General features: G+C 37.7%; 1 protein-coding gene across 2 annotated transcripts; it reads left to right on the top strand.

Moving 5' to 3' along the window:
• Positions 1–42: 42 nt before the first annotated feature.
• On the top strand, positions 43–27,143 carry RSPH9 (radial spoke head component 9). 2 transcript variants are annotated; one of them, XM_026695557.2, is made up of 5 exons: positions 43–313; positions 3,353–3,509; positions 6,105–6,234; positions 7,953–8,099; positions 26,880–27,143. In XM_026695557.2, the coding sequence occupies exons 1-5, from the start codon at positions 87–89 to the stop codon at positions 27,038–27,040; spliced, it is 822 nt and encodes a 273-aa protein (XP_026551342.1). In that variant the 5' UTR covers positions 43–86; the 3' UTR covers positions 27,041–27,143. The 2 variants fall into 2 exon arrangements, with proteins under 2 accessions (XP_026551342.1, XP_087791767.1); XM_087935641.1 differs by lacking the exon at positions 26,880–27,143 and adding an exon at positions 15,538–15,671.
• The last annotated feature ends 742 nt before the right edge of the window (positions 27,144–27,885 follow it).

The following is a 27,885-nucleotide window of genomic DNA, read 5'->3' as shown; positions in this document are numbered from 1 at the left end:
CACGAGAATCGGGAGTAACGCGGCGCCCGGGAGACCGTTGCTTGGCAACGAGACGCTCGTAACCGGCAGTCTCCGACCCGGCAGCGATGGATGCCGAGACGTTGCCTTACGCGCTGGACCTGGTGGCCAGCAGCGGGATATGCTTGAGCCCGGAAAAGCGGGCCGCCTTGAGGAACTCCCTGCTGCTGGTGCGCAGGGACTACCGTTTCGAGCAGGTCCGCCTCTGGGGCCGCATCCAGGGCATCCGAGGAGCCTACTATATCGCCGAGGGCTTGGGACCAGACAGGGCTGGGATCAGAAGCCGCCTCTACAGGTGGGCGGCCGCTGCTGGGAGACCCATCTATGCCTATCCACCTCGAGGGTGATCCTAGAGCAAGGGATCTAGTGGAGATCTAATGAGCTGGCCCTAGAGACTCTGCGCTTGAACAGTGTGCAGATAATCCTCAATTTACGACCCCAGTTGAGGGGTCCTTGGTGCTCTTTGAGCGTGCTTGTTTTCTTGCAGACTTTTCATTACCCTAGCTTGGTAACATCATCAGTGCTATTAGGGAGTGACCTTTGCTGTCAGTTTATATTCTGATGTCTTGCCTGTCTGTGTGGGTAGGAGTGGTCTTAGGGATTCTTTGGTTGGACTGTTTACTGATGGCTCTTTGGCTGTTTTCTTGATTAAGATAGTCAAATTGAGTAGGTATTGCTTACTTGATGGTTGGTCTGAAGTTAACCAACCATCAAGTAAGCAATACCCTAATCAGGAAACTGTCAAAGAAGCTATTATTAGTAAACAGCCCAGCCAAAGAATCTTTAAGACCATCCTCACCCACACAGACAGGCACCACATATGTAATCTGACATCAAACTGCACTTACCAGCACTGATGATGTTATCTAGTTAGGGTAATGAAATGTCAACAAGAATACAAGCAAGCTTGGAGAGCACCAAGGATCCCTCACTGCAGCCCTGAGCTACAAATATTCTCCTTCATTAGGGCCACAATTGAGCCCAAGATGTATGTTGCTGAGTGACAAATTTGTTAAGTGAGTTTTACCCCCATTTTATGACCTTTCTTGCCACAGTTGTTAAGTGAATCACTACAGTTGTTAAATTAGTGACACGGGTGTGAAGTGAATTTGGCTCTCCAGTTGACTTTTCTTGTCAGAAAGTCGCGAAAGGGGATCACATGACCCTTGGGACACTGCAACCGTCATAAATGTGAAGCAGTTATCAAGCATCTGAATGTAAATCATGTGACCATGGAGATGCTGCATGGTCATAAGTGTGAAAAATGGTCATAAGTAACTTTTTCAGTGCTGTTGTAACTTTGAATAGTCACTAAACAAAGTGTTGTAAGTCTAGGATTCCTTGTACTGGGTTTCCAAGAGGCTGATTCCTTGGTAGGAGAAGCAGAACCTGTGGAATTTTTTATGTTCTGGTTATCCAACAGGCAGAGGAGAGAATGTCAGGTGGAGAGAATATTGCCAAGTACAGATAATCCTTGGCTTACAACAGTTCACTTAGTGACTGTTCGAATTTACAACAACACTGAAAAAAGCGACTGATGACCATATTTCACACTTAGGGCCGTTGCAGCATTTCCATGGTCATGTGATCAAACTTCAGATGCGTGACAGCTGACTCATATTTATGGCGGTTGCAGTCATGTGAGCACCTTTTGCGACCTTCTGACAAGGAAAATCAGTGAGGAAACCAGGTTTTCTTAACAAGTGAATCACAACTGCAGTGATTCACCTAACAACTGTGGCAAGGAAGTTTGTAAAATAGGACAAAATTCACTTAAAAATAGTCTCACTTAGCAACAGAAATGTTGGGTTCAATTGTGGCCATAAGTCAAGGACTACCTTTAGCTGATAGGAACAATTGTAATGAGCGGGCTTCTGGAGCTCCTGCTGTGCTAAAGAGCTGAAACCAGTGGACAAAAAAATTAAATTAAAAACGATTTAAAAAGCAACTATTTAGCTTTAAGAACTTAGCTTTCTTTTTTTAATAATACCTATATGCAAACTCAACTTCTCTTCAGGGACAAGATTTTCATTTGTAGTTTTTATTATTAATCCTGGAAGAATCAGAACCGTTTTACAAATAATGAAAAGTATTTAAAAGTATGTTTATGTGGGCTCAGTAGAGCAATACAATTCACTCTGCAATGTGAAATGATAATACAGGTTTCTTGGCCCAGGTATTGGATTCTGCCAATTTCTTATTAAAAATGATAGGAATGATTTATTTATTAAGACAAGCCAAAGACAAAATATTGACAATCATAATTTGTCATCACTTCATCTTTTAAGTAGGCAAAATATAAGAATTGTGCAAATCCTCCCAGAAGGCTGTTTTGCAATGGGTGGGAGTGCATACAAAGAAACACTCTGTCTCTGTCTTTCTTCCAGAGTTAAATGGATGCTTTGTAAATTATCACGTGTGCATGCTTGCATAATCATTTCATTTTTACTTTTTTCTTTCAAATAATCTAAAAGGTACTATTAAAAAGAAAGTAAGGCAGAAGATGGATAGAGAGAAGCTTACATAATGTTGAAATCTTAAGCTCTGCATAGTCAGTCTTGGAACAGAAGAAAAAACTACTCAACTAAACAAATTAACAGGAAATGATTGATTTTCTGTGATTTTTTCCAATATTTAATCATTTAATACTGTATCCCTGTGAAAGAACCTTTGTGAATTATAAAAAAGAATAAAAATAATCAGTGTTGGTTTTAGTAAAATAAGATTGATTTTGTTAATGTGTTATATAAATAATGGCAAATAAAAGCTTCATTGAATTGGTAGAGACATAGAAATAAATACTGTTTAACATAAAATTAATGTTTCAATACAAAGCTTTAATATTCTTTTCAGTGTTACGGTTTTGCTCTTAATGATTTTATGTGATTATTGAATATGATTGAGATATACATAAATTATGTTAATAGATAAAATAAATATTTATACAGGAATTTCAAGTTATTCAAAGCACATAATTTAATCCCTACAACTACCATAAGATCTAATACAATATCAGCATAATATACTCCTTATGGGAAATGAAGAAGAGTGTGCGTGTGAGAGAGAGAATGTGTACCTACTTGGTTCATGACACCATTGCAGTTAAAATTGGGATTATTTGACTTAAAATTTAATCTGTGAGTCATTCATACTATTCCAAGTCTTTTCTGACGTCCTACACCCCACTGCAACTCTGCTTGTCAGTTGTTCCTTTGACAATTTTAATGGGATTTTTGATAGAGTTCATACATGTCTATAAAGAAAAGTTTCTGATTTTTTAAAAACTTGTTTGGTAACACTAAACCTATTTTACTTTTTTTTGTGGGGTGGATAGCTTGAACGGTGTGGATTGGAGTCTTCTGCCACCCCCCTCAGAGGAAATTATTGCATTGACTGCAGGATTAAAGGGACGTTTCCAAGGGGATCCGTCTTATGAGTATGAATTCCCTGAGAAAAAAGAAGCTGAAAGATCATATGAAGAAGAAATTGGAGTAAGTCAATGAGTGATGGTGTGACCTTTGTACATAATTTTTTATGAATATTCTTTATCATTTGTTTGTATTTTTTCTTAAAAATATTTATTATAATTTTCTTTTCATCATGTTTATTCACTTTTGGTGCATTTCTATCTCATCCTTTTGTCTAACCTGGTTACAGAATGTGGGATTCCCACTGACTTTTCAGATATTTGTCACTCTTTGCCTCAAGAATGAACTACAATACTTAAGAATTCAGTCTATGTTTTACATTTATTTTGCTATAGATTAAATGTTATTTTTGAATTTGGTTTCAGTGACACTGAGACAGTAATCAACATACTGCAAATTAAACCAGTATCATAGGCTTAGCCAACAGATTTAATTTTCTGTCCATTCTTTTCTCTCACAATGATCTTAAGGCCAGGGGTACAGAGAGGTCTAAGGGCACCTTAAAGCTTGAGGTGACCCCAGAGCTTCTTTTTAAAAAATGGGAAGAGAAAAAGTAAACATATATGTAGGAGAGCACGGGGAAATCCAGGGAAACTATATATAGCCTTAATATCTTTTGCCTATCTTCCTTCCCCATTTCAAATGTTTACATTTTTTGTTTAATTTAAAAATAGAAAGACATTCTCTTGATCCTTTCTTCAAATCCCAAAAGAAGAAAACTGTATTTAAATTATAGGTTCTATCTATCCTGCTAGCCATTTGCTTCCTTCCCTCCAATCTCAAAATCCTTTATTTGTATTTGTTTCTAAATTGCTAAAGATTTATCATAATGATAGTTGGTTTACTAGCATGGTTGGCACACAGTCAGCCAGATGTTTAGACTAGATTTTTTTTTCTTATTGACAATTGTTAAATCTGGGGCTGTTGTCAGTACAGTATTCTTCAGATGGTTCATATGTATTGTGAGCTTCATAGTGATGAAACCAAGGATAGCAATCTGCTATTTTGGCTAATCATTTAGGAGATATATCTATATATCTATATCTATATCTATATCTATATCTATATCTATATCTATATCTATATCTATATCTATATCTATATCTATCTATCTATCTATCTATCTATCTATCTATCTATCTATCTATCTATCTACATACACACACACACACACACACATATATATATATATACACATACATATATATATATATATATATATATATATATATATATAATATATACATATATACAATATATATATATATATACACACATACATATATATGTATATATAATATATACTACCTTTAATCTGAATATTAATGTCTTAGTAGTTTCCTAGGATCGTCATAAAAACAACACATTACAGTTACTCATGCTGTAATCAAGGTACATCATTCAGGCCAAATCAACATTATATTTAATTGGGATAATGGAAAAAAGTATTTTAATGGCTGTGTCTTAGCTCTGGAATTTCCCTTAAAATAAATCTCCTTTCTTCCTCCCCTGAAATACTCAGAAATGAGTAAAGTTAGGAAAAAAATTAGCTTGCAATCTTAATTTGATTTGTCTTTTTTTAAAAATATTTTAAATATTTTGGTTAGTATTGTATTCTACATTTGTATTTCATATAAAAGGAAAATTTTAAAATGTAAAATGATTGAATTTTTATATGCTTTAGAACTCCTTAGTGCAGAATATAAATGCAAAGTATGCTTTTTTTACATTAGTGAATATCAGAAATTCCTATGACCCTCTGTATATTTATTTACTTCATTTTTGTCTACTTTTCTATTAAAATAATACTAACAATAGCTCAACACAAACTAATTTTTAGAAGTAGATAATCGTAATTAATATAAAATAAAGTGTAAACAAAGTATATTGAGAAATGAGTCACGTTCATCAGATTAAACCAACATCATCTTAAACCAAGCCCAACAGAGTTAGGCAGACCTTTGAATCGCCTATTCCTGCCAAGTGTTGGTCCCCACTTTCTCTACATTTTAAAAAACCTAGTCAGATTCCTATAAGAATTTGATCTTTTGTATAGCTGATCCTAAGCCTGTAGGACTTTACAGGCAATCCTTGATTTATGACCTCAATTGAGCCCAAATTTCTGTAGCTAAGTGAAACAGTTAAGTGAATTTTATCTCATTTTACAACCTTTCTTGCCACAGCAATCACTGCAGTTGTTAAGGTGTTAAGTGAATCTGGCTTCTCTATTGATTTTGCTAATATAGTAACTACTGTTTGTAATCTCATAGAATACTTTTCTCCATAATTCTCCATAATTGTATTTTCCTTTCTATTTTTAATAGAATCAAGGTATTTAAGTAGGAACAAAGTTACTTTTTGTCAACCAGTTTTTTTGCAATAAAAACATATTAAATACAGTGAATATATTTACCTCTAAGTTCATCAGGAGGAAAATATACTAATTTTATAAAGGAATTGATATGATTATTCTAATTAATTTTTCATTAGTAATGTAGGAATAATAATATCAATTTATTACATTTTTGTGCTGCCTGACTTCCAGTGACTCTACGCAGTTTTCATACCTACTGTATGAGAATGAAGGAATATTATTCTCTCCCAAATCTCATTCTTGAAATATAGGAAATAGATTTTAATGTTTGCTTTTTCTTATAGCCTTTGGTCAAGGAGGAGCTCCGTCTGGTAGCCACAATACATCAGATAGATCAAGAAGTGGGTATTGTTCCACGGGGCGCATATGTAAAATCTCCACTTGGACCTGTGCATGTGAACAGGAGCTTTGAAGGTAAATTTGTGCGTGAACAGTTCTATTGCCTTTGAACTCTAAATTGACTATAATCACATATATTAGGTTTTGTACTTTGGCTCAAACAGTCATTCACAACTCATATACCCGTGCACATGGCAGATACACAAATTATGTGTTGTGCATACAAGGAAGGAGGCTATGTGTAAAACACACACAAAAACGTCACGTTTTCAGAGTAGGAGAGGGTAAGTTATTGCTGCTGCTCAATTTTTTGCTGCACGTACTGCATAATGGTAATAAAAGTGTTAGCCTTTAGAGTTTCTACACATAGTTCTTCACTTTTAGTGGAAAAGTGTGAATATCAATCCATGCAGTTAGTTTCCTAGTTCTGCTTCATGATTGATAAGTCCATGTGTAACATGTTTATTGGTTCGAAATCTTGACGGCTGTTGTTATACGGAAACCTCACGGGGACAAGACACGTTCTCCTTTAAGCCGCATTGGCCCTTGTCATTTAACAGTTTGAAGGCATGCAGTACTTTTTTTTCTTTGTTCTTGTGAAATGCACACAAAGACGCACAAATGCTCAGGCTTTTTCAACATCGCAGTTGCAGAGTCTGTGTATTGTGCAAATAAAATAATAATAATAATAACAACAACAACAACAAAACAATAACAATAATACAGAGATATAGATGGGAGCTCCTCTTTCACCCCAGGGTTGTAAGTGCTGCTGTGAGGAAAGGGGGTGGGGTGGGGGAAAGGATATGCTGTTTGAACTCCTAGTTTATTACCTGGCAACAGTAACAATAAAAAAGGGGGAAAAAGGCACCCTTCTTCAAGTTCACATTTTTGCTCAAGACATTCTAGCTATTCTAAGAAGTGCTATTACCATGTTGACTAGGTTACAAGAGTGCACAGGGAACCTCTGAATTCTCTTGTATACAAGAGTGTAATATGTATGCAGCACTTTTCAGATATTTTGTGCTACATAACTGCAGCTGATGAGAAGAACCATGGATTTTCCCCAAACATCTGGAGAGCAGTAAGCCCCCTCTCTTTGCCAAATATAAACTTAGCAGGGAAACAAACATATGTCTTCTCCCCTCAGTTCTTTTATGACATGGGTTAGCAGGGCCTCTTCTTAACTTTTTCAGTGAGTATTGGGGCTGAAAAGTAATATCAGGATGGTTTTTTTAGCAGAAGAGTTTGGGCAGTTCTTTATTTTTAGTGATTATATTTCTATTTTACAGTTAATATAGTTTTCGTATTTTCCCAATGTCAAAATGGTAGGAAGCTGTCCATGTTGAGTTTTCACAGCCAGAGAGATCTCTGAGGCTCAGAAATATCGTCTGAGTTTAGGGATTGCAACACTTTGTGTTAATACAATTCAGAATTCTATTGGACTTTACCACTGAAATATTTTCTTTGATCAACTCCTGGTTTCAATTTTCATATGAATGAAATTAAAACTTCTCACTACCCATTTCTAATGTATTTGTCCGCTTACCTAAATAGTACCATCAGTGACCCAGGGTATTGTGGAAAAAGTAAGAGGTGGAAGCCTTATCTATACCATCTTAAGTTGTACAAGTTAAGGTGGGGTATCAATCAATTAATTAATCAAATAAAATGCCTAAATATTTCACAAGTCAATTAAGAAAGTGAACTTTCAATAAATCAAAGAACGGCAATACATTTCTAAAAGAGACTACTGAGCAGTGCTGATTTCCTTTTTTCACTTTCATCAACAGGTTTGTCCCTGACAGAAGCAAAAAAATTAAGTTCCTATTTCCATTTTACTGAGCCGGTAAAATTGAAGAATAAAACTCTGCTGGAAAAAGCTGACTTGGATCCAGCAATTGACTTTTTGGATTCTCTTGAACATGATATCCCTAAAGGTAGGAAAAAGTATTATCCCACATGCAAAATGAAAAAGGCAGTAGTGGCACTTGGCGCCTTATAAAGAAGAACTTTATAAAGAAGAGCTATTTGCCGTTTGTTGCACAAAAGAAATAATGATTAATTTCATATAGCATGTTTTAGCCATTCAGCTTTTGGATTAACCTTCATTTCTCTTATCCTTAAATTGAAATTGGGAAGGAACCCATAAGATAATACCAGTACATATAAGTAAATTAATTCTTTGACTCAGGCTGAATTGTGGGAGACTTTGTATATAATGTCCCAATTTTTAAAATTCATTCCCCTCTCTGAATATATAAATTTACTTTGAAGAGGCATAGCTGTTTTTCATTACAGCAATTCGCAAAATAGAAAACTGAACCAAATAATATATTTTACGCTATACAAAACCTTGTAGAAGAGCCTGCATGCTTTGTGGAAGACTCTCTTTGAATTGTTAAAGCAGCTTCAGAAGATTCACTAGTTGTCTTAATATTCATCTGTATGCACAGAAAACACTTTTACTGTCAAAGTTTCTTAAATTGCTGAGCCTTCACAGGCCATGTCTGCTTTAGCACTTTGAGGAAAGGTGCTATATAGACCCAGTATGTTTTGTGAAAAATGGTGGTGGTATTCGACCAGTCCTGCCCAGTTCTGGAGAGCTGGTAGGAGCGATGAGCACCAGCGACCAAACTGATTCTTTCTGCTGCTCTGCTGTTGGGCCCACCTACCCACCCGGGCTCCCATACTCACCTTTATCTGCTGAATTTGAAACACAGCTGCTTTGTACGGCACAGAATAGCACCGCGTGGCAACTGCTGAAGCGACCGGGATCGTGCAGGCTTGCAGGAGGCAAGTTAGAACACCTCAGTGCCTGCACAAACACCTCTAGGCACCTGCGCAAAGTGCGCGTTTGTTGTGCGCGTGCATGCAAAGTATGTGCACGTGCACAAAGTGCGCCCACCATGCCATGCCCACAGAACTGGTGGCAACAATATTTGAATCTCACCACTGACCCCTTCCAAATGCTTTCTGCCGTCCTAAGCTAAACGCAAGCAGCCATTCACCTCCCTGCATATGTTTCTTCTAAATAAAACAACTGAACAATAACTAGTGAATCAGATTCCACAGACAAAATTTGAATGTTAACACACACAAAAACTAAAATGCTGCACCAGTGTTCATTTAAAGATATAAAAACAGTTTCCTTTTTAAATGATTTGAGGAAATGAAAACCACCAGGATGTAGGTGGGCTTATACAGATAGTCTTCGACTTACAACAGTTCACTTAGTGACCATTTGAAGTTACAATGGCCGTGAAAAAAGTTACTTATGACCATTTTGCACATTTATGACTGTGCAGCATCTCCATGGTCACATGATTTACATTGGGATGTTTGACAACTGATTCACATTTATGACGGTTGCAGGGTCTCAGGGTCAAGTGCTCACCTTCTGCAACCTTCTGACAAGCAAAGTCAATGGGGAAGCCAGGTTGGGGTTACTAATGTAACAACTGCAGTGATTCCAACTGCAGGGATTCACTTAACTAATGTGGCAAGAAAAATCATAAAATGGGGCAAGACTCACTTAACAAATCTCTTACTTACAACATAAAGTTTGGGCTCAGTTGTGGTCGTCGGTTAAGGACTACCTGTGTTGTCATTTTTGAAATAATTTGTAACTTGAAAGCTGGGTCGAAAAAATACAGGTAGTCCTCAGCTTAAGATCACATTTGAGCTCAAAATTTATGTTACCTAGTGAGATGTTTTGTCCCATTTTACGACCTTTTTTGCTGCAGTCATTAAGTGAAATCACTGCAGTTGTTAAGGGAATCTGGCTTCCCCATTGATTTTGCTTGTCAGAAGGTTGCAAAAGAGCAGGGTCTCCAAACTTGGCAACTTTAAGATTTGTGGACTTCAACTCCCCGAATTCTTGAGCCAGCTATACTATGTTATGCTGGCTGGAGAATTCTGGGAGTTGAAGTCCACAAGTCTTAAAGTTGTCATGTTTGGAGATCTCTGCAAAAGGGGATCACATGATCCCAGACCACTGCAAAGGTCATAAATATGAGTCAGTTGCCAAGTCTCTGAATTTTGATCATGTCGGCATAGGGGTACTGCAATGGTCGCAAGTTTGAAAAACGGTCATGACTTCCATTTTTCAGTGCTGTTGTAAGTTTGAATGTCACTAAATGAACCATTGTAAGTCGAGGACTGCCTGTATATTGATTGTATGGGTAGTAGCATGCAAAAATATGCATATTGAAAAATCACATTAAACTTAGGACGATTAGATACTGTATCGATTTTATAGAAAACTGGAGAGAATCTACTTAAGCATCGAATTTACTTATTTTTTTATTTTATTTTATTTATTTATTTAATTTGTCAATTGCTTACAAGATAATAGGTATAAGTATATACATAGTTATGAATACATGAAATGGGTACATATAAGAAAAATAAAAGAAACAATAGGACAGGGACGGTAGGCACATTGGTGCGCTTATGCACGCCCCCTACAGACCTCTTAGGAAAGGGGTGAAGTAATAGTAGACTGTCTAAGGTTAAAGTTTTTGGGGTTTGGGGAAGAAATTACAGAGTCAGGTAGAGTATTCCAAACATTGACCACTCTGTTGCTGAAGTCGTATTTCTGGCAATCAAGTTTGGTGCGGTTAACCTTGAGTTTGTATCTATTGTGTGCTCTTGTGTTGTTATGGTTGAAGCTGAAGTATTCATTGACAGGTAGGACATTGCAATGTATGATTCTACAACGAGTAGAGGAGTGGAGAACTCTTCTTGTGAAATATTTCTGGACTTTCTCAACTGTGCTAATATCAGATATGTAATGTGGGTTCCAGACTGATGAGCTGTATTCGAGTATTGGTCTAGCAAATGTTTTGTATGCTCTAGTTAATAGTGTGATATTACCAGAGAAAAAGCTATGTAGGATTAGGTTAACAACTCTTAATGCCTTTTTGGCTATGTAGTTACAGTGGGCTCTAGCACTTAGATCATTAGAGGTGAGTATTCCAAGGTCCTTTACAGCAGGGGTCCCCAACCACTGGGCCACGGACCGGTACCGGGCCGTGGATCATTTGGTACCGGGCCGCAAAGAAAATAAAAATAAAATAAAATTGGCGGCTTTCTTTGCCTTCGGTGAATGCTGCTGGGATCAGGGATCAAGGACACAAATGAAAGAAGGGGAGGGAGGAAGCAACCAAAGCCTGTCCTGCTCTCCGGCTCAGCGGCTTCGGTTTCCTCCCGCCTCATTCCTCTCAGTCGCTCTCTCGCTTCTCCACCAGCCCAGGAAGAAACTGCTTCAAAGAAGCCGGCAGGGTGGCTTTTCCTGTCGGCGCAGCTCCTCCGAAGCGCCCGTTCACCCCCACCCCACCCGCGGTTCAATCCAGTGCTCCGTTCTGCCTGCCTGCCTGCCTGCCTGCCTTCATTTCTGGTTGTTTCGGAGCAGCTTTGGCTGAGAATAATAACTATTCGCTTCTTTTACTCAGCCGAAGCTGCTCCGAAACAACCAGAAACGAAGGCAGGCAGGCAGAACGGAGCACTGGTGGGGGGTGAATGGGCGCTTCGGAGGAGCTGCAGCGACAGGAAAAGCCACCCTGCCGGCTTCTTTGAAGCAGTTTCTTCCTGGGCTGGTGGAGGAGCGAGAGAGCGACTGAGAGAGGAACGAGGCAGACACCTGAGGGATAAGGCTGAGGGAGGGAGGGAGACACCTGAGGGATGAGGCTGAGGGAGGCAGGGCTGAGAGACGGGGCTTCTCAGCCATCCTGCAGGGACTTGTCCTGAGCCTCCCTGAACTTGGTGGTTTGCTGGCAGACGTTTTATTACCCGACTAGGTAACAACATCAGATGTTATCTAGTCAGGTAATGAAGCGTCTTCAAGCAAACCGCCAAACTCGGACTCCTCCCCCTCCCCGCCTCCTTGAAAAAGTGTCCCCCCCCCCACCGGTCCTTGAAAAGGTGTTTCTGCGTGAAACTGGTCCCCGGTACAAAAAAGGTTGGGGACCACTGCTTTACAGAGCTTGGATCATCAACAAGATCTTGACTATTCAGCTGGTATTTTATTTTCTGATTTTTTTTGCCAATATGTAAGACAGAGCATTTATTTGTTGAGATTTGAAGTTGCCATTTGTTTGACCATTCTGATACATAGTCAAGATCTTTTTGAAGGGTAGCAGTATTGTCTGTGGTATTGAACAGCTTTACATCATCAGCGAAAAGAGCGCAGTTGCTCTTAATATGATCACAGAGGTCATTTATGTAGAGTATGAAGAGAGTTGGTCCTAGAACACTGCCTTGGGGGACACCACTATTGACAGGTACAGAATTTGATGGGACACTCCCAATTTTGACCATTTGTTGTCTGTTTGACAGGAATGCTTCTATCCAGTTATTCGGTTGTCCAGAGACACCATAAGATTTTAGTTTTAGGAGTAGTTTGTCGTGTACCACTGAATCAAAGGCTTTTCAGAAGTCTATGTAGATTGTGTCTATTGCTTTGCCCTGATCGAGTTGTGTAGTCCATATGTTTCTGCAGAGTTGTAGATTACAGGATAGTTTTTTCCTGAAACCAAATTGTTTATTGGAGAGTAGGTTGTTTGTCTCTGGAGGATAATGGATGGTTAATAATTAATTCCATGACTTTACAAGTGACGCAGCATAAGGAAATCGGTCTGTAATTTTCAACTAGACTGGGGTCTCCCTTTTTGAAGATGGGGATGAATGGAACCATCACTTTTTACACAATAACAAAATAAATTTTCAGTGCTGTGCCATTTTTAAACAAGAGCCATATAAAGCCTGTCACATCTTTTCAGTGGGCAGTTTTGTCTGCTTCATGTGTCAGCACCCTGAGCTGTTTAAACTCTGCTGTTTCCTCCTAATTAGGAAGGGTTTGTAGCAGCCGGTGTCCAGCTGTGTGAGATAAGACTCCCAGTGATAGAGGAGTTTTTATGAGCATTTTACATGCCCCTTCCATCCAGTATTGCTTTGTCTTATCTAAATGTGGCCTTGTTAACTCTAACCTTCTGCCTTGGGGAGGTTTGGTTCAAACTTTTCTTTGATGAACTATTGCACTTAAGCTACATAGTCGGTAGTCTGCAGCAGTCTGAGCAGTGGAGAATTGTGACCATACACTTGTTGTGGTATGCAAAAATTGTAGCTCCTAAGGCAATGAAAATCCATGGTTATTTAACTGATGCCATTCCTTCTGCTTCCTTGACTTGTACTTAATAAGATGTTAAAGCAAGATGCTCACAGACTGGAATTATAAATGCTAGGTTTAGGGTAGGATCTGATCTGTAGCAAAGATTTTGCCTTGTCTCTGAATTTTTGTTTCATTCTTTTTACTTGGCAACTGCATTAAATTTAGCACACGTATGTCATCTCAAAGTATGTTTGAAACCATTGTTTTTATTTCAGGTTGGTTGTTTATGAGCAGAAATTGGTAAATTGGAATTAGGGACAATTTTAAATTTTAAAATTCTGTAAGATTTTTGTCTTTAGATAGTATTGCAAAAAGTTATCAAATCAGTGAATCATTGTCTCTTTTAGAAGATTTAGACCAGGGGTGTCCAACCTTGGCAACTTTAAGACTGGCTGAGGAATTCTGGCTGAGGAATTCTGGGAGTTGAAGTCCACAAGTCTTAAAGTTGCCAAGGTTGGACACCCCTGATTTAGACCGTCCTCTACCTTTCTTGACCATAATGATTTTTCAACCCACCATTTTTTTGCTCATCACAAACTTGTCTGCCTCATGAGGAGAGATTAATATAATGAATTATGTTATGTAATACAGCTATGCTAAGAAATATAATATGATATAGGATAGATAGTACTACCACCAGATAGATTTTCAGTTGGCTGACCAAATGCAGCGTATGGTCCTAAATGGAACTGCATCCACAAGGAAAGAAGCATATAGTGGAATATCTTAAGGTTCTGTCTTGGACCCAGTGCTCTTCAACATCTTCATAAATGGCCTAGATGAAGGGGTTGAGAGGCATTCGTCAAATTTAAAGAAGACACCAAGCTCGGGGGAATTGGTAACCCTTTGGAAAACAGACTCAAGATTCAGAAGGATCTTGACAGACTTCAGCATTGGGCCCTATCTAACAAGAAGTAGTACATTGATGAGAAAAAAAAACACACCTTTTTCTCACCACTGAACTGTACCTTTTGAAGACAGGCTTAGGATTTTGACGGACTTGAGCATTGGACTGTATGCAGCAAGATGCAGTTCAGTGGGTGAGAAAAGTAAGTTTGTGCAGTTAGGCAGGAAAAACCAAACGCACAGAATAGGTAGGACCTGGCCCAACAGTAATAACAGTAAGAGGGATCTAGGTGGCCTAGTGTACCACCACTTCAGAATGAACCAACAGTGTGCTGCAGTTGCCAGAAAAGTCAATGCCGTCCTAGGCTGCATCAACAGAGAGATAGCATCAGGAACATGAGAAGTGATAGAACCACTTTATGCTGCATTAGTAAGGCCACACTTGGAATACTGCATCCAGTTCTGGTCACCATGATACAGATATGTTGAGGCCCCAGAAGGAGAGCAAAGAAGAGCAACAAAGATGATAAATAAGGGATATGGAGGCTAAATTGAAGTCAATTAGATATGTTTAGCCTAACAAAGAAAAGGCTTGGTGACATGATAGCTTGTCTTCCAGTAAGTCACAGAGAAGCGGGGCTTGATTTATTCTCCAAAGCATCTGAGGGCAGGACAAACAGCAGTGGGTGGAAGTTAGAGATACAACTTGGAACTAAAGAGAAAGTGAGAATTGTTAGTTAATGGAACAGCGTGACTTCTGGAATTTTGGATGCTTCATCACTGGTGGTTTCAAGAAAAGATTGGATAACCATTAGTCTGGGATGGAATAAAGATTCCTGCCTAGGGCAGGGGGGCTGGGCTAAAAGATTTCTGAGGTTTCTGCCAGTCCTATGATTCTACAAAAAACTAATCCAACCGAATCCAATATACTCTAAGGCTTCCGTCCAATATAAAGCTCATCACGTTAAAACCATAATATAGTTTATTTGCTTGTTCATATCTTGTGACAAAACAGAAGAATTGTGTTTTACATGACCCAGTCATTGTTTAGTTGATGATGAACCATACAGATTTTGGAAGCAAAATGCTGGAGTGAGAAAGTAAAATATTTCCACAGCAGACTATATGGTTTGAAGCGAGGCTTCCATCATTCATACTGCTCTGTATAGATAATGTAATTAAATAGCCTGGGGCTTGTAAAATTATATAAAGTAAGTCACAGTCAACGTTCATTCATGTTATCATAATAAATACATAACCAAAGATATATTCAGATTGATAGAGAAAGAACCATACTTTTTAAAAAAAAGAAAATGGGAAATTGCATGAAAGCAAATTTTTCTTCTCTTTATTCTCCTCAGAGAAAGCCTTTGCAGGAAGATACAGGGAAAAAAATTGCACAGAAATGATCATGGAATGATGACTCCTGTGTCTGGGAGAATGTAAACATGTCTCACTACAGAGCTGTGAAATCTGAAATATGAGAAGCAGATTCAGCAAATGTAGGCTTCCTATGGATGTTTTGTTTCTCAAATGCAGCAGATGTGAGGACCACTTCTTGATGCTAAACATATGCTGTAATTTTGTATTGTACAAATTGCTGCCCTGGGTTTTGTGTACAGTTAAGTTGGCATGCTTTTAGAGTTTGTCTCAGGATATAGATCTCCCTAAGATACACGTGGCAGTAGTTCAATACAGTACTATATTTTAATAATAGTTTCTTTGAACTTCATGTGACTTGTGCATATGCTAGCTCTTTCCAAACTAGGGAAAGATGATGGGCATACTATAGTTCATTAGTAAAACTTAATTCTGGCTTCAGATTGGCATTCTTTTTCCCCCCAGGCCTCTTAGAATTAGCTGAACTGTATAATATTGAACTACTGACAGGAGGGGCCAAGTGTTATCTGGTGGGGGCTCACGAAGTGGGTCTTTCTGTCATAATGCCTGCGCTTTGGAACATCATTCACCCCAGAAATTAGAATGCCCCCCCGACCCCATTGGCCTTTTGTAAGGCCTTTAAAGGCATGGTTTCATCACTGGGCCTGGGGATCTGAATGAGTGGCAAAGCCTGTGCAATGGCTGTGTTGGTTTATCATTAGTATTTTTGTTTTTTCATATTGTCTGCTGATTACATGTCTGTTCTTGTTTTTATTATTTAACTTTTTTTCATGCTCATAGCTACCCAAAATAATAAATTTGAGATAAGTGGCTATAGAAATTAAGAAAATAATAAATAAAAAAAATAAACAGACAAGTAAATTTGCATTCATGCATCTAGCAATTTCTTCAAATATTTGCAAAGTCTTTCTGATGCTGTTTTTCTGGATCTTGCAAAAGCCACAAGTACTGGGCGGGCTGAAGCTGAGAAACACGAACCTGCTTTATCTCTAAGCATTAGCGCAGCTAATTAATCCCCCTTCAAAGCCCCCCTCCTCAAGTGATTAATCCCCTATCAAGCTCTGTCTCCAGCCATTCAAGAGGCCTAGGTCTGCCAAGGTACTTACGGCCCCCTAGCCAGCAAGCAGACGGCAAGGCAGCTTGTTATCGGGATAGGATTGGAAGTGGTTCCAAGACAAATGGCCGCCTATCTCCCAAGTGGCCTTGCAAAACCCAACAAAGTGCTGTGCTGTGCTGGCCACCTACTTTCCTCGCCCTCCTCTCTCTCCTAACGTTTCACAGATGTGGCCTGAGCCTTCCTCCTTCATAGTTTAACACTAAGCAGCACCTCCACAGTCCTGTGAAAGATAGAAGCCAAAGCACTTTATTTTTGAGCCTGCCAAAAGCCACATGGGGATAAGACCCTTTCAAGCTGTTTTATGAAACTAAAAGGCCTGTTAATGGAACAGGGCGAAATAATGGTGTTGGGGAAATAATAGGACCGGGAAGGAAATGAATGGAGTGGAACAGGGTCAGAGGAAAAGTGACTCTGGTGCATTTGTCAGTGGAGAAGGGCAGCATTCAGAAGTTGTACTTTCAAAACTTGGAAAGGGTACAACACTCAACAAAACAGTAAAATCCATAAAGCAATGCCAGGACCCACGGATATGAGTTGCTGAAGTAGCAAACTCATTTGAGATTTGACGGTTTAGAAAATAAATTATTCCCCAGACTGGAGAGATATAATAATCGGGCTGCTAGCCAAGACAGCAGGTAAATGGACTTTGTATTTCCTTTTTCCTCGGCCTTCAAACTTGTTTAAACGTTGGGTCGCTATGCCAACCAACTCCAGTAGGGGGCACTGTGGTGCCAGGCTCAATAGCAGTGCAAGGAAGAAACCCTAATGAAGTAATATGAGAAAGTTTTGGACTCTTTTAGTGAGGTGAAGACAGAGGAACCAGACTGTGTGTGGTATATATTGACCTCTTGAACTAAGGATATGGAGAGGAGACTGTCAGCTCCGCTGGAGCTCACACCATTTTCAAAAAGCCATATCGGCCTTTTCAGTAGATTTCTTTAGTACCAACATTTTATGTGTTCAGATCAGGATCTCCCATGATTTTTCTTATCAAAGGCCGCACACTCAGCCTCTTCATGCCAAGAATCTGTAGCTGTACTGATATTTTGCTACATCATAGGGTGTTCCCTTGGAAGCATGTTTTTTTTTTCTGGAATCAATCCTTATGGGACATAGTAATATGAACAGAACCAGTCAGAATTACTGCTTTTCGTTTTTCTAACCACCCATATTTTTCCTGCAATACCGAATATTTGAGGACACGGACACAGTATTATTTTAGCATTTCAAGAATATAGCTGCTGATTATTTTTCATATTTTAACTAACTGGATTTAACCGACACTCTGACAGATATATACCGTGATTCCTGATTCACCTTTTAGCGTTCTTATACAACTGAAGTGTCTTTTCAAACATTAGGTAAATCTAACATTTGCCATTGTTTTTGATTCAAATTGATGTTGTAAGCAGATGTGCTGAAAAATGACTCCATCATCATTCAACATTGGTTTGCTAACTGGAGATGATGGACAAAATAGTTCAGTAACATTTGGAGGACACAGGTTGATGATCACATCTGTACAAAGGAATGTAGTGTGATGTTAGCTTGATTCTTTAAAAATATATCAGTTATGTTTGTTAGCTGATTTCTGTGTGATCTTTTTATTTTATTTTTGAAAGTAATTTATTATTTATTATTATACCACCTAATAGAGATAATAACTAACATTGAAAAACAGATGGAGAAAACTATATGGGATGAAATGCAAAGGAAAGACTTAATATGACTCAGTGGTTATTTTAAATGGAGGGCATTCCAAGACCAATTTCATCCATATGTTTTGTAGAGCATGACAATAAAAAATAGGATTCACTCATTGTTCGACATCAAAATTTTAAAAACCACATCATGACTTAATGCAATGAATGGGCATAGTTATTGAATGGTCTTGCTTTTAGTCTTGGCAGTATATTCACAAAATTTCAAGAATAGCCATAACAGGACTGCTATGAAAATAAGTGTTCTAGGAGTAAGTCATATCTGAAACTCATTTTTACAATTTATTATATATTCTGCTATGATGTAATAGATGTGAAAGAACCAATACCTTATCGGCCCAGATTTAGAGATTCTTTAAAAGAGGAATGGCTTCCACAATATTTGTTGTAATAGAAAAGAGATTAAAATCAAGTTTATATACATGATGTAGAGAGTTATAATGAAATTCCAATTAAATATCCAAACAACAGGCTGCCATAAAATGGACATTGTCTGAACTGATAATTTGCAGATCTTTTTCTTAGAAGGAGTATATCATGTAATCCTAGTATTGCTGGGAATCTATACCTAATTTAAATAGATTGTTTCTCTTTTTTAGATGACATAGGGAGCTGTAATTTATTTGAAATAGGAAGGAAAAAATTCCATTCATTTTCTTATGGTTGAAAATAATATAGCAACACCTATTTATTGCTGTATATTCATGTTTTGGGAAAAAGCAGATAAGGAATGAAAAGAATAACAGTTTCAGAAGCTTTACATCAGGGGTCAGCAACCTATGGCCCAAAGGCAGGATCGGTATTGCTATCCTAAATCATCTGGCTCATAGTTCAAAAAAGAAATAGCATATCTACCTGACCCATGGTAGTCCTAAAAAAGAGTTCAACTTTGTAATTCTGTCTCAGGCCTGATATAGACCTGCATTATTTTAATAAATTGTAATGATTTGGATCATGTTAAGAGTATGCATACACTGTAGATACATATATGTATTTAATAACATACCTTTGGTTATTCAGATCTCTTCCTCCTCTCTTGTGGTTCTCTTCCTTCCTAATCTTGTGGTTGGAAACAGATGCATTTCTGTTCCCGATGTTGTAGATCATATCACACCTCCCTTTTTTCCCCTAAGAAGAATGTTGATGGTTTCTCCCCCAAAGTCCTGCCAAGTGCCAGTGTGAGAGAGAGAGAAGGGGGAGAGGCATCATCTACTCACAGACATGGCCTCCAGCCCCAATGCAGAAGAAGGTTGCAACCCCTGCTTTGTATAGATCACATTAGCAAGACCTCTATGTACAGGTATAATAGTACAGATTTATTGGAGTGTAAGGCTATCAGAAATGGAAAAGGGTGGGATAGCAGCCAGAAAGAGGGATAAAGCCTTGGTGGCGCAGTGGTTAGAGTGAATACTGCAAGCTACTCCTACTGCAATTTGGCAGATCGAATCCCACCAGGCTCAACGTTGACTCAGCCTTCCATCCTTCTGAGGTGGGTAAAATGAGGACCCAACTTGTTGACTCTGGCAATATGCTGACTCTGTAAACCTCTTTGAGAAGGTTGTAAAGCACTATAAAGTGGTATATAAGAATAAGTGCTATTGCTATTGGTATAACAAACTCTAATATTATGCAAGTACCACTCTGGTTTTGACATGGATTGGCACCTGGGTATTACCCTCAGATAATTCACTCCCAATAAATCCTACTTTGCCAGTGCCTGAGTTTCACACAGATATGTGCAGAGTTACTTTCATATCTGGGATCTGGAGGAAGGTGAGAAACTTTTGTCATCAGTGGGTCTTATCCTGTATATCACCAGACGTCAGAATGGCTCCATCATGACTGATCTTTAGGAATGCTTTAAAAACAAACCTGTTCAGAAGGGCATTAACTTAAAACCTACTATCAATATACTTATTATTTTCTGTTATAGTAATTTATGATATGGTTTCTGTATTTATTATTAATATATTTATTTTGGTTTATTGTATATGTGGATCAATTTAGAAATTGATGACATATTATGCAATATGCCATAATGTGAGGTTTAGATTCAAACCAATGACAGAGAAGCTTAGATGTCTTTAATTAGTTACAAGAGAATATTACTTTTTTATTGGATAGTAAGCAGATTATTTGATGGGGTAAAATATTTGACAGACTGATACATTCTTGGAGTATCTTACTTTATTTTGGGATAGGCTACTCAGAACACTTTTAATCATAATGGAACTCCTAATTATTGTTTTTCTTAAGTCAAAACCAGTAATCAAATCAAGACATGAGGTGGCTATAACATTTGTAAAATATAAATATTTTAATTTGATTTAAGAAATGCCAAAAATACAGAAAGCTCTCTATTATTGTTACTGAAACAGCTATTACTGTGAAAGCAAAGAATATCTAAAAATAAAAAAAAATCCGTAGAAATCATACTGCTGAAACAAAGCAAGTCAATGTTTCTTTGATCATGTGATGAATCTTCAAACAAAGGGTACAAATTTGAAAAAAATTACTTCTGTTTGGAAACCAACAATAATATTTAAAAGACGCCAAATTTCATTTGATATAATGAATGAGGCAAAAGACTATTTCCATTTTATTCTGCTTGATCAATAGGATTTGAAGAACTGTGAAGATGATATATTAATCCAGGGGCTTTTCAGGTAGATGCTACGTGCTGCTTAGCATGTTCCAAAGATGTTTCTATAGCAACTGCCTTTGCTGTCTCTATTAAAATCCTGCAGAAGCATATAACCAAGAAGAAAGGTTCCATGTAATTTAAGGGCCCTCAGAACTTATGATTGAAATCTTAGTGATTACTTGGAAAACTTCGTCCTGAATACCTTTTAAAAATAATAGACATGAATAGAAGAATTAATAGACTAGAATCTGTATTATTTTATTAGCACAGAGTGCTCCAAGACTGAAAATCCTACGTCTTTTAATGTTGCTATGGTTCCCCCCGCCGAATTGGATAAACAGTCACAAAATTGTAACTTAGGGTTCAGAGTTTGTAAGTCATGAACGTTAAAAGGCTTGCAAAGTATGCACAACTAGACTGTATTCATTATCTAAAAATTTACATGATAGAATGAGATAAGGCTCAGAGCTAGGCTCCAAATTGAATATGCTTTAGCAAGAAATATTGGGAAATAAACTGCCTTTGCGATACAGTAGTTACTATAAATGGGGAAATATGGTTTTAGTCAGTGGTCCATCTTCACAATGAAAGCATGCAGGGCTTTTGTGGCTCCTTTCTCTTTTTTGATATTAACACTAGAACCTGGAGAGGGATGTTCTGCTTAGCTAGTTAGCCTAACCCTAACCCTTCAGTACTTATCCATCGAACCCTTTTCCATAAGTATTAGATCTCAGGACTGCATTTTCAGTACTGCTACAGTTCATGTTGTGAGTACAAGGATAGGTACTGACTACGATTTATCACTTCTCAAGGACAAGCACAATTTGTCCCTTGGGAATAATTTAGAGAAAAATTTACAATAGATCTTCATAGATTAAGGAAGTTATTAGATGAATGCTTTCCTATCATGGCAGTTAGGAGGCTAAAACATTTGTCCAAGAACCTCTCTTGGAAACATTTTTATAGATTGGTACTAGTTTATTCAGTGATACATAGTGATATGCACACTGAATATAAAATAGATTTAGGAAGGCTGCTTTTTGCAAAGAGTTATCATAGACAATGAGGTTTTTGCTGTTATATGAAGTGACTTTTAAGAATGTGATTATTAAATTAAGCTTTTCATTTCACTACTGATAATCAAGTGTAAAAATAAATTCAGATATGTTTTGAAAGGCATAAATAATTTTAATTATATGCTGTTTTTTTTTTATCAGATTTATATACCCATCTTACAAATGTGACTCTGGGTGGCATACAATAAGACAGCCAATTAAAACAAAGCACAAATATAAATAAGTGAGTGGAATGAGCAGCATCCCACATCCAGTTGTTAACAATCTTGTGGGCTCCCCTTTTCCTGGGATCACCAAATGTACTGGAAGAACCATGTTTTCAAGGATTTTCTAAATGCCAATAGGTCAGGGCTAAACTCTTCTGTGGGAGAATTATGTTAATAATGCATCATATTAAACACAATGGATAATATGGGTTGCCCTTCCAGTTAAATCTGTGCAAAGTGCATAAGCTTTGGGAAAATTATGCTACAGTTATATAATATTGATACTATATTTGATACTATAACGATATCTATAGAACCAAGTTGGTGCAGTGGTTAGAATGCAGAACTGCCAGCAGTTTGATTCTGACAGCCTCAAGGTTGACTCATCCTTCCATCCTTCTGAGGTCGGTAAAATGAAGATCCAAATTGTTGGGGACAATATGCTGACTCTGTAAACTGCTTAGAGAGGGCTGTAAAGCACTATGAAAAGGTATATAAGTCTAAGTGTTATTGCTATGCTAAATATATAGGGAAAGATACAAGCAGTATAAAATCTAAATGGAACTTTACATATGAACTCTACAGAAATAAATTAATGTAGTTCTGTTGAAATTCTACCATCTGGGAAGTGATGACCAATAAAAGACACAAGTGTCTATGAACTTAGCCAATTTTATATGCATCATAAATGTGTGTTAGTATAATTCTGCTACTCTCTTAATTGTAGAGAGTAATTCTGAGTCAGGTGTTCTTGTTTTTATTATCCTGATACTACCTTTTGGGACTGTCAAATTTTACTAAATGATGACTTACTTGCTTTCCTGCCAGGCACCACACCAGAACATAAACTTTGAAATACATCCAAAGCAGCAGTGTTATGGAAGAGTGGATTTGAAGTGGATCAGCTCTCGGTTGTTTCAAGAGGTTCCCAGTTTAACATTAGTTTTTAAAATAATCTCCATAACTAAATTACAGTAGATGTTTCAGGCCGAAGACCAGGCAGATATTAGGGTGAGATAGATACAAATTTGGTGACAGACTAGACAAAAAGCAGAAGCTGAGAGGGAGGTAGATGGCTTCTGACAGATGTTCCATCAAAAAAGGCAGTGGTTGGTTGAGCAAAATAACATTCCAAGCAATGTCTCGTTTACAAAATTGTAGGCACCTCCCTAGCATTCCCACCCATATTTGGCAGGGTCGACTGTAGCCTGCTCCAGAGAGGGAATCGGAAGTTCACAATCTTCATCCAAAGGATAATTTTCCCAGGCTCTTTCCTCCCACACCTCTTTCCCCTTTTGGAGCTCAGTCAGGCCATTTAAAAAAAAAAAAATTGAGGCAACACTAAGTTTGGGTATCTCTGCCAAGTGCAGCTTGAAAAGCAAATTTTCTTTTATTATTTTAAAAATATTTAAGAAGTAACTCTGCAAAGCCTTTTTCATGAATATACCGGTATTATACACTTGATCTTCAACATAGCTGACATAATGCAGCTGGGGTGTCCTGTCGGCTACTTGAAGATTTGTCTTACTTACTACTGCTTCCCTCTATCCACTGAAGATAAATACTTCAGTACTGACAATAAAGCTAGGAAATGCCCGTTTTACTTATAAACATATCGGACGTGTCCAATTAATTAAGCTAGTAATTAAAAGAGGTTAGCAGAGATTAACATTTGCCACAGTACAAGGAAAGCAAGTTAGTTGTTAGTGGTTAAGGCATCAGGCTAGAAACTGGGAGACTGTGAATTCTAGTCTAACCTTAGGCACAAAGCTAGCTGGGTGATCTTGAGCCAGTCAGTTTCTCTCATCCCTCTCAGTTCTAGTGGGACAGACAGATATTCTCAGGAAAAGCCAGCCCTGCAAATAACCAGGTCCTTTAAAGGTGATAACTAGAACCCTGAATTACATCCAGAAGAGAACCGGTAGCCAGTTCAGCTTTTGCAATAGAGGTGTAACATGGATGAACCAATGGGCACCTAATACTATGTGTGCTGCAACTGCATTCTGGACCAGTTACAATTTCTGAGAGGTCTTCAAGGCCAGCCCATATAAAACACATTGCAATAATCCAATTGGGAGGTGACTAAGGCATGAATGACCATGAGTGGGGCCTCCCAGTACAGGAAAAGGCACAGCTGGAATAGAAGACCTGCAGATTAGTGCATCAGTGCAAGCCCATCCAGAATCAAAGATGACAAGTCACCAGACCCTGGGGCCAAAAACCCAGAGCCCTTCCCTTCTTGTCAGGATTGAGCCAAAGACAGTTAATCAGCGGCTTCATGTAGATGTTGAGAGGGGAGAGACCCAAGCCCTGAGACACCCCGCACTGCAGGGGCCTATGGCTTGACTGCCCCTTCCCCCCTAGCACCACCTGGAATCAGTCACAGTGAAAGGAGGAGGATCACCTCAACCTCCCATTTCCAAACCTGCAGAACTGGTGCAAGTTATTGTTGTTGGTATTAAAAACGGCTGAAAGATCACACAAAGTAATCAGGCTCATGATTCAACACATTTTAAAGGATTTTCTCTCCCTCTGAGAATTTCTGAGTATTGAAAAAGCTATAAAATGAATACTATAAATCTTTATTCTGCATGTGATAAATTTGACACTTGGATGGCTTACATATCATATACTGAAACAAAACAGTTGGATTAAAGAGCAGCAACAATAACAGCCCTTTACACCAGAGTATTCTATGTGGCAAAAACCAGGTTTTAGCAAGATTTACAGCCTTCATAGATCTCAAAGAGTATTTGTTTTGTTTTCAGTCATGACTTGTCAATGTTCTGAAAAAGTTTTTCCTCCTGTAATGCTTCTTGTCATTTGCTTCCTGATCATGGTTAGATGCTGGCAACAATTAAAAGCACCATGGCAGCTATCTTTAAAAATACCTATGAAAATTACCTTTCTCTGTAGACAATTTGAATTTAAATTGAATGAGCGATCTTTTAAAGGAAACTTTAAAGAAACCGTATCTCCTTACTTGATAAAATACTTAATAGTTACAATTTCATTACATTCCGCCTTGAACTTGATTATGTAAATTATTTGTGTTGATTGTTAACAAAAAAGGTAGTGCTCAGTCTTGGATTAGTTAGGGCTTTGATTTTGCTACTTCAAGTTTAAGAAAGGAGAAATAGCGGATCTGACATTTGTTTGGCAGGAAATGGGTAAAAAAGTTGTGCTTGTTATGTAGTTTTCTTCTTATAAAGGAAGCAGCTGCTCTATTCACCAGCTGTAATTTGTGAATGGCCTTTAATGGCACTCCCAAAGAGGATATCCCAAGGAGAGTATGTGGTGGAAATTAAATGGGATGGGGGAAAGACACAGATCATTATTGTAGGTTGAATTGGAGGGAGTGGTCAGCTCAACTTTCAGAAAATAATAGTGTGTGTCGTTGAAGTATTCAAAAGAGCATCATTGAGTAAATTATTATCTTAACACCAGAGTTACAGTATAGGGGTCAGTATTATTTATGTATTCAGTATTGTGGTATCTAATATAGATTCTTGAACACTCATTTTGATATCGAATTCAGAAAGCACAGAGAATTTGCCACAAGAATAGCATTGTATTAAGATATCTACATTTTTTTCTAGGAGCTAGAAAATTGAACATTTCCATTTGTGAATATTTCTCTTTAATATTTATTGGAATTATTCTCCAATTTTGTCAAGTTTCTTTGGATGAAGTATATCCACTGTAATACTCCTTTTTTCACTCCCATAGTTCTTTGGTTATTAGTTCAGAACCCATTGATCAGTCTAGGTTTGAATTATACTTTAATATTCTTGGCATCACCAAAGCATAATTAACATTGAAACTAATCCTTTTACTACCTTAATACTCCTTTTCTTCAAAGTTGAAACCACATCCAAGGAAAAGGAATTGTTCTATAAACTAAAGGAGGCTTTGTGACTCTCTCTGCAGTGTCTTTTTCTTTTCGGGAACTAAAGTACTAATTTTATCCTTAGAATAATACCTCATCACAATTCAAAACACAGTACTATGATATTCAATACATATGAATTCTTGCTTTAGTGGGGAAAGAGCACTTCTCTCTTCCTTGCACCTTGCTACAAATTTAAGAAGGTATTGCCATTATGAGAAGACGACTAATTTTGCATAATGAAACAAGTGCAAAATATCCACAGAGGCAAATTATTACTGCTGGAGTAGGGGAGACTTTTATAGATATTACTAGATTTATTTTAGCTAGATGAATATGGTATAATTTGTATATACATATTTTTAAAACCTTAAATCTAATGGGAAGAACTGCATGAAGATTAAGATGACACAAGAATATTGTATTTTTTTTCCATTTCCAATACGTGAACAACACATAGGATGATGGTGAGATGTTGCATTTTATAAAGGAAAGATTACTGTGGTTTCCCAAGAAATTACTGTTCATAGATTGTGTGAAACGAAGTATACGTGTTTGCTGCTACTAATTGTCTATTGCTGTTTTTCTGTTAAAGTATCTGCTCTCATCGTATATGGTGATATTTTTAAACATTTGTTTTTCTTTATAGGGTCCTGGAGCATCCAAGTAGAGAGAGGAGGCAGAATAGTAGTGCTGCGAAGTCTACTCTGGCCTGGACTCACATTCTACCATGTTCCTAATACTAAACAGCATGGTTATATCTACTTTGGCAATGGAGAGAAAAACATTGACTTACCCTTCATGTTGTGAAGATCACAAACACAAGAAAATTAAGGACGTTATGTCCTAACATTGCAATTATTTTGTACTTATAACATTTATATTTTTGATTCAATAAATCAGTGTGAAATCAGTCTACTTCCTTGTGATCCCTGTTTTAAAAACATGTTCAGTTAGCACTCTTTTTGAGAGTAGAGTCGTTCCACACCCATTTGCACTATTCTGGTGACCCTGAGGGCACAGATAAACCTCCAAGTGGCCTCAATGAATCTTAAGAGTGTCAACGACCCGATAACTACAAGGAATATAAATCCTTCCATCCTCCACCATTCAGTCAGAATTGAAGAAGCTTCCTGGATGAGAAGCGAAACATCTTCAAGGAAAAACTAAGAAAGTCCAGTTGCTTTTTGAAAAAGCACTTTTGGGACAGCCATGACCTGGATGACTGGGAATTTCCAGATATTTACAATAGGGCATGTACATGCAACAAATCAAACACATGAATATAGCATTGGGATGGGAAAGCATACTGGGCAGGAGTATATGCAAGACGAATCTGGGAGTCCTGCAGAATAGTTACAAAAAAATCAAATGCAATCCTTGGTTGCAACCACAAAAACAGAGTCAAAACGGATGTCAGACCACAGAGAAGATATTGCATCCAATTTTTGATGTATATTTTAGGAATGACAAAGTAGAGTATGTATGTCCATAGGACAGTAACCAGATAATAAAGGAACTGTAAGGAAGCGAAATCTTGATAGGATAAAAACAATGACTTAAATTACAAGGAATCAAATTGTGGTTGTACAGGAAAACTTAATGTTATGCCATTCAGCAATAGATTACCTTAGGAGATAGTGAACATTTTCTGG

Source organism: Pseudonaja textilis, chromosome 1, assembly GCF_049901715.1.
Source record: "Pseudonaja textilis isolate UNSWEBS1 chromosome 1, rPseTex1.2, whole genome shotgun sequence".
In the NCBI taxonomy this organism is placed as follows: Eukaryota; Metazoa; Chordata; class Lepidosauria; order Squamata; family Elapidae; genus Pseudonaja; species Pseudonaja textilis.
Note: the sequence above shows the minus strand (reverse complement) of the source record. Positions and strands in the feature narration are given on the sequence as shown.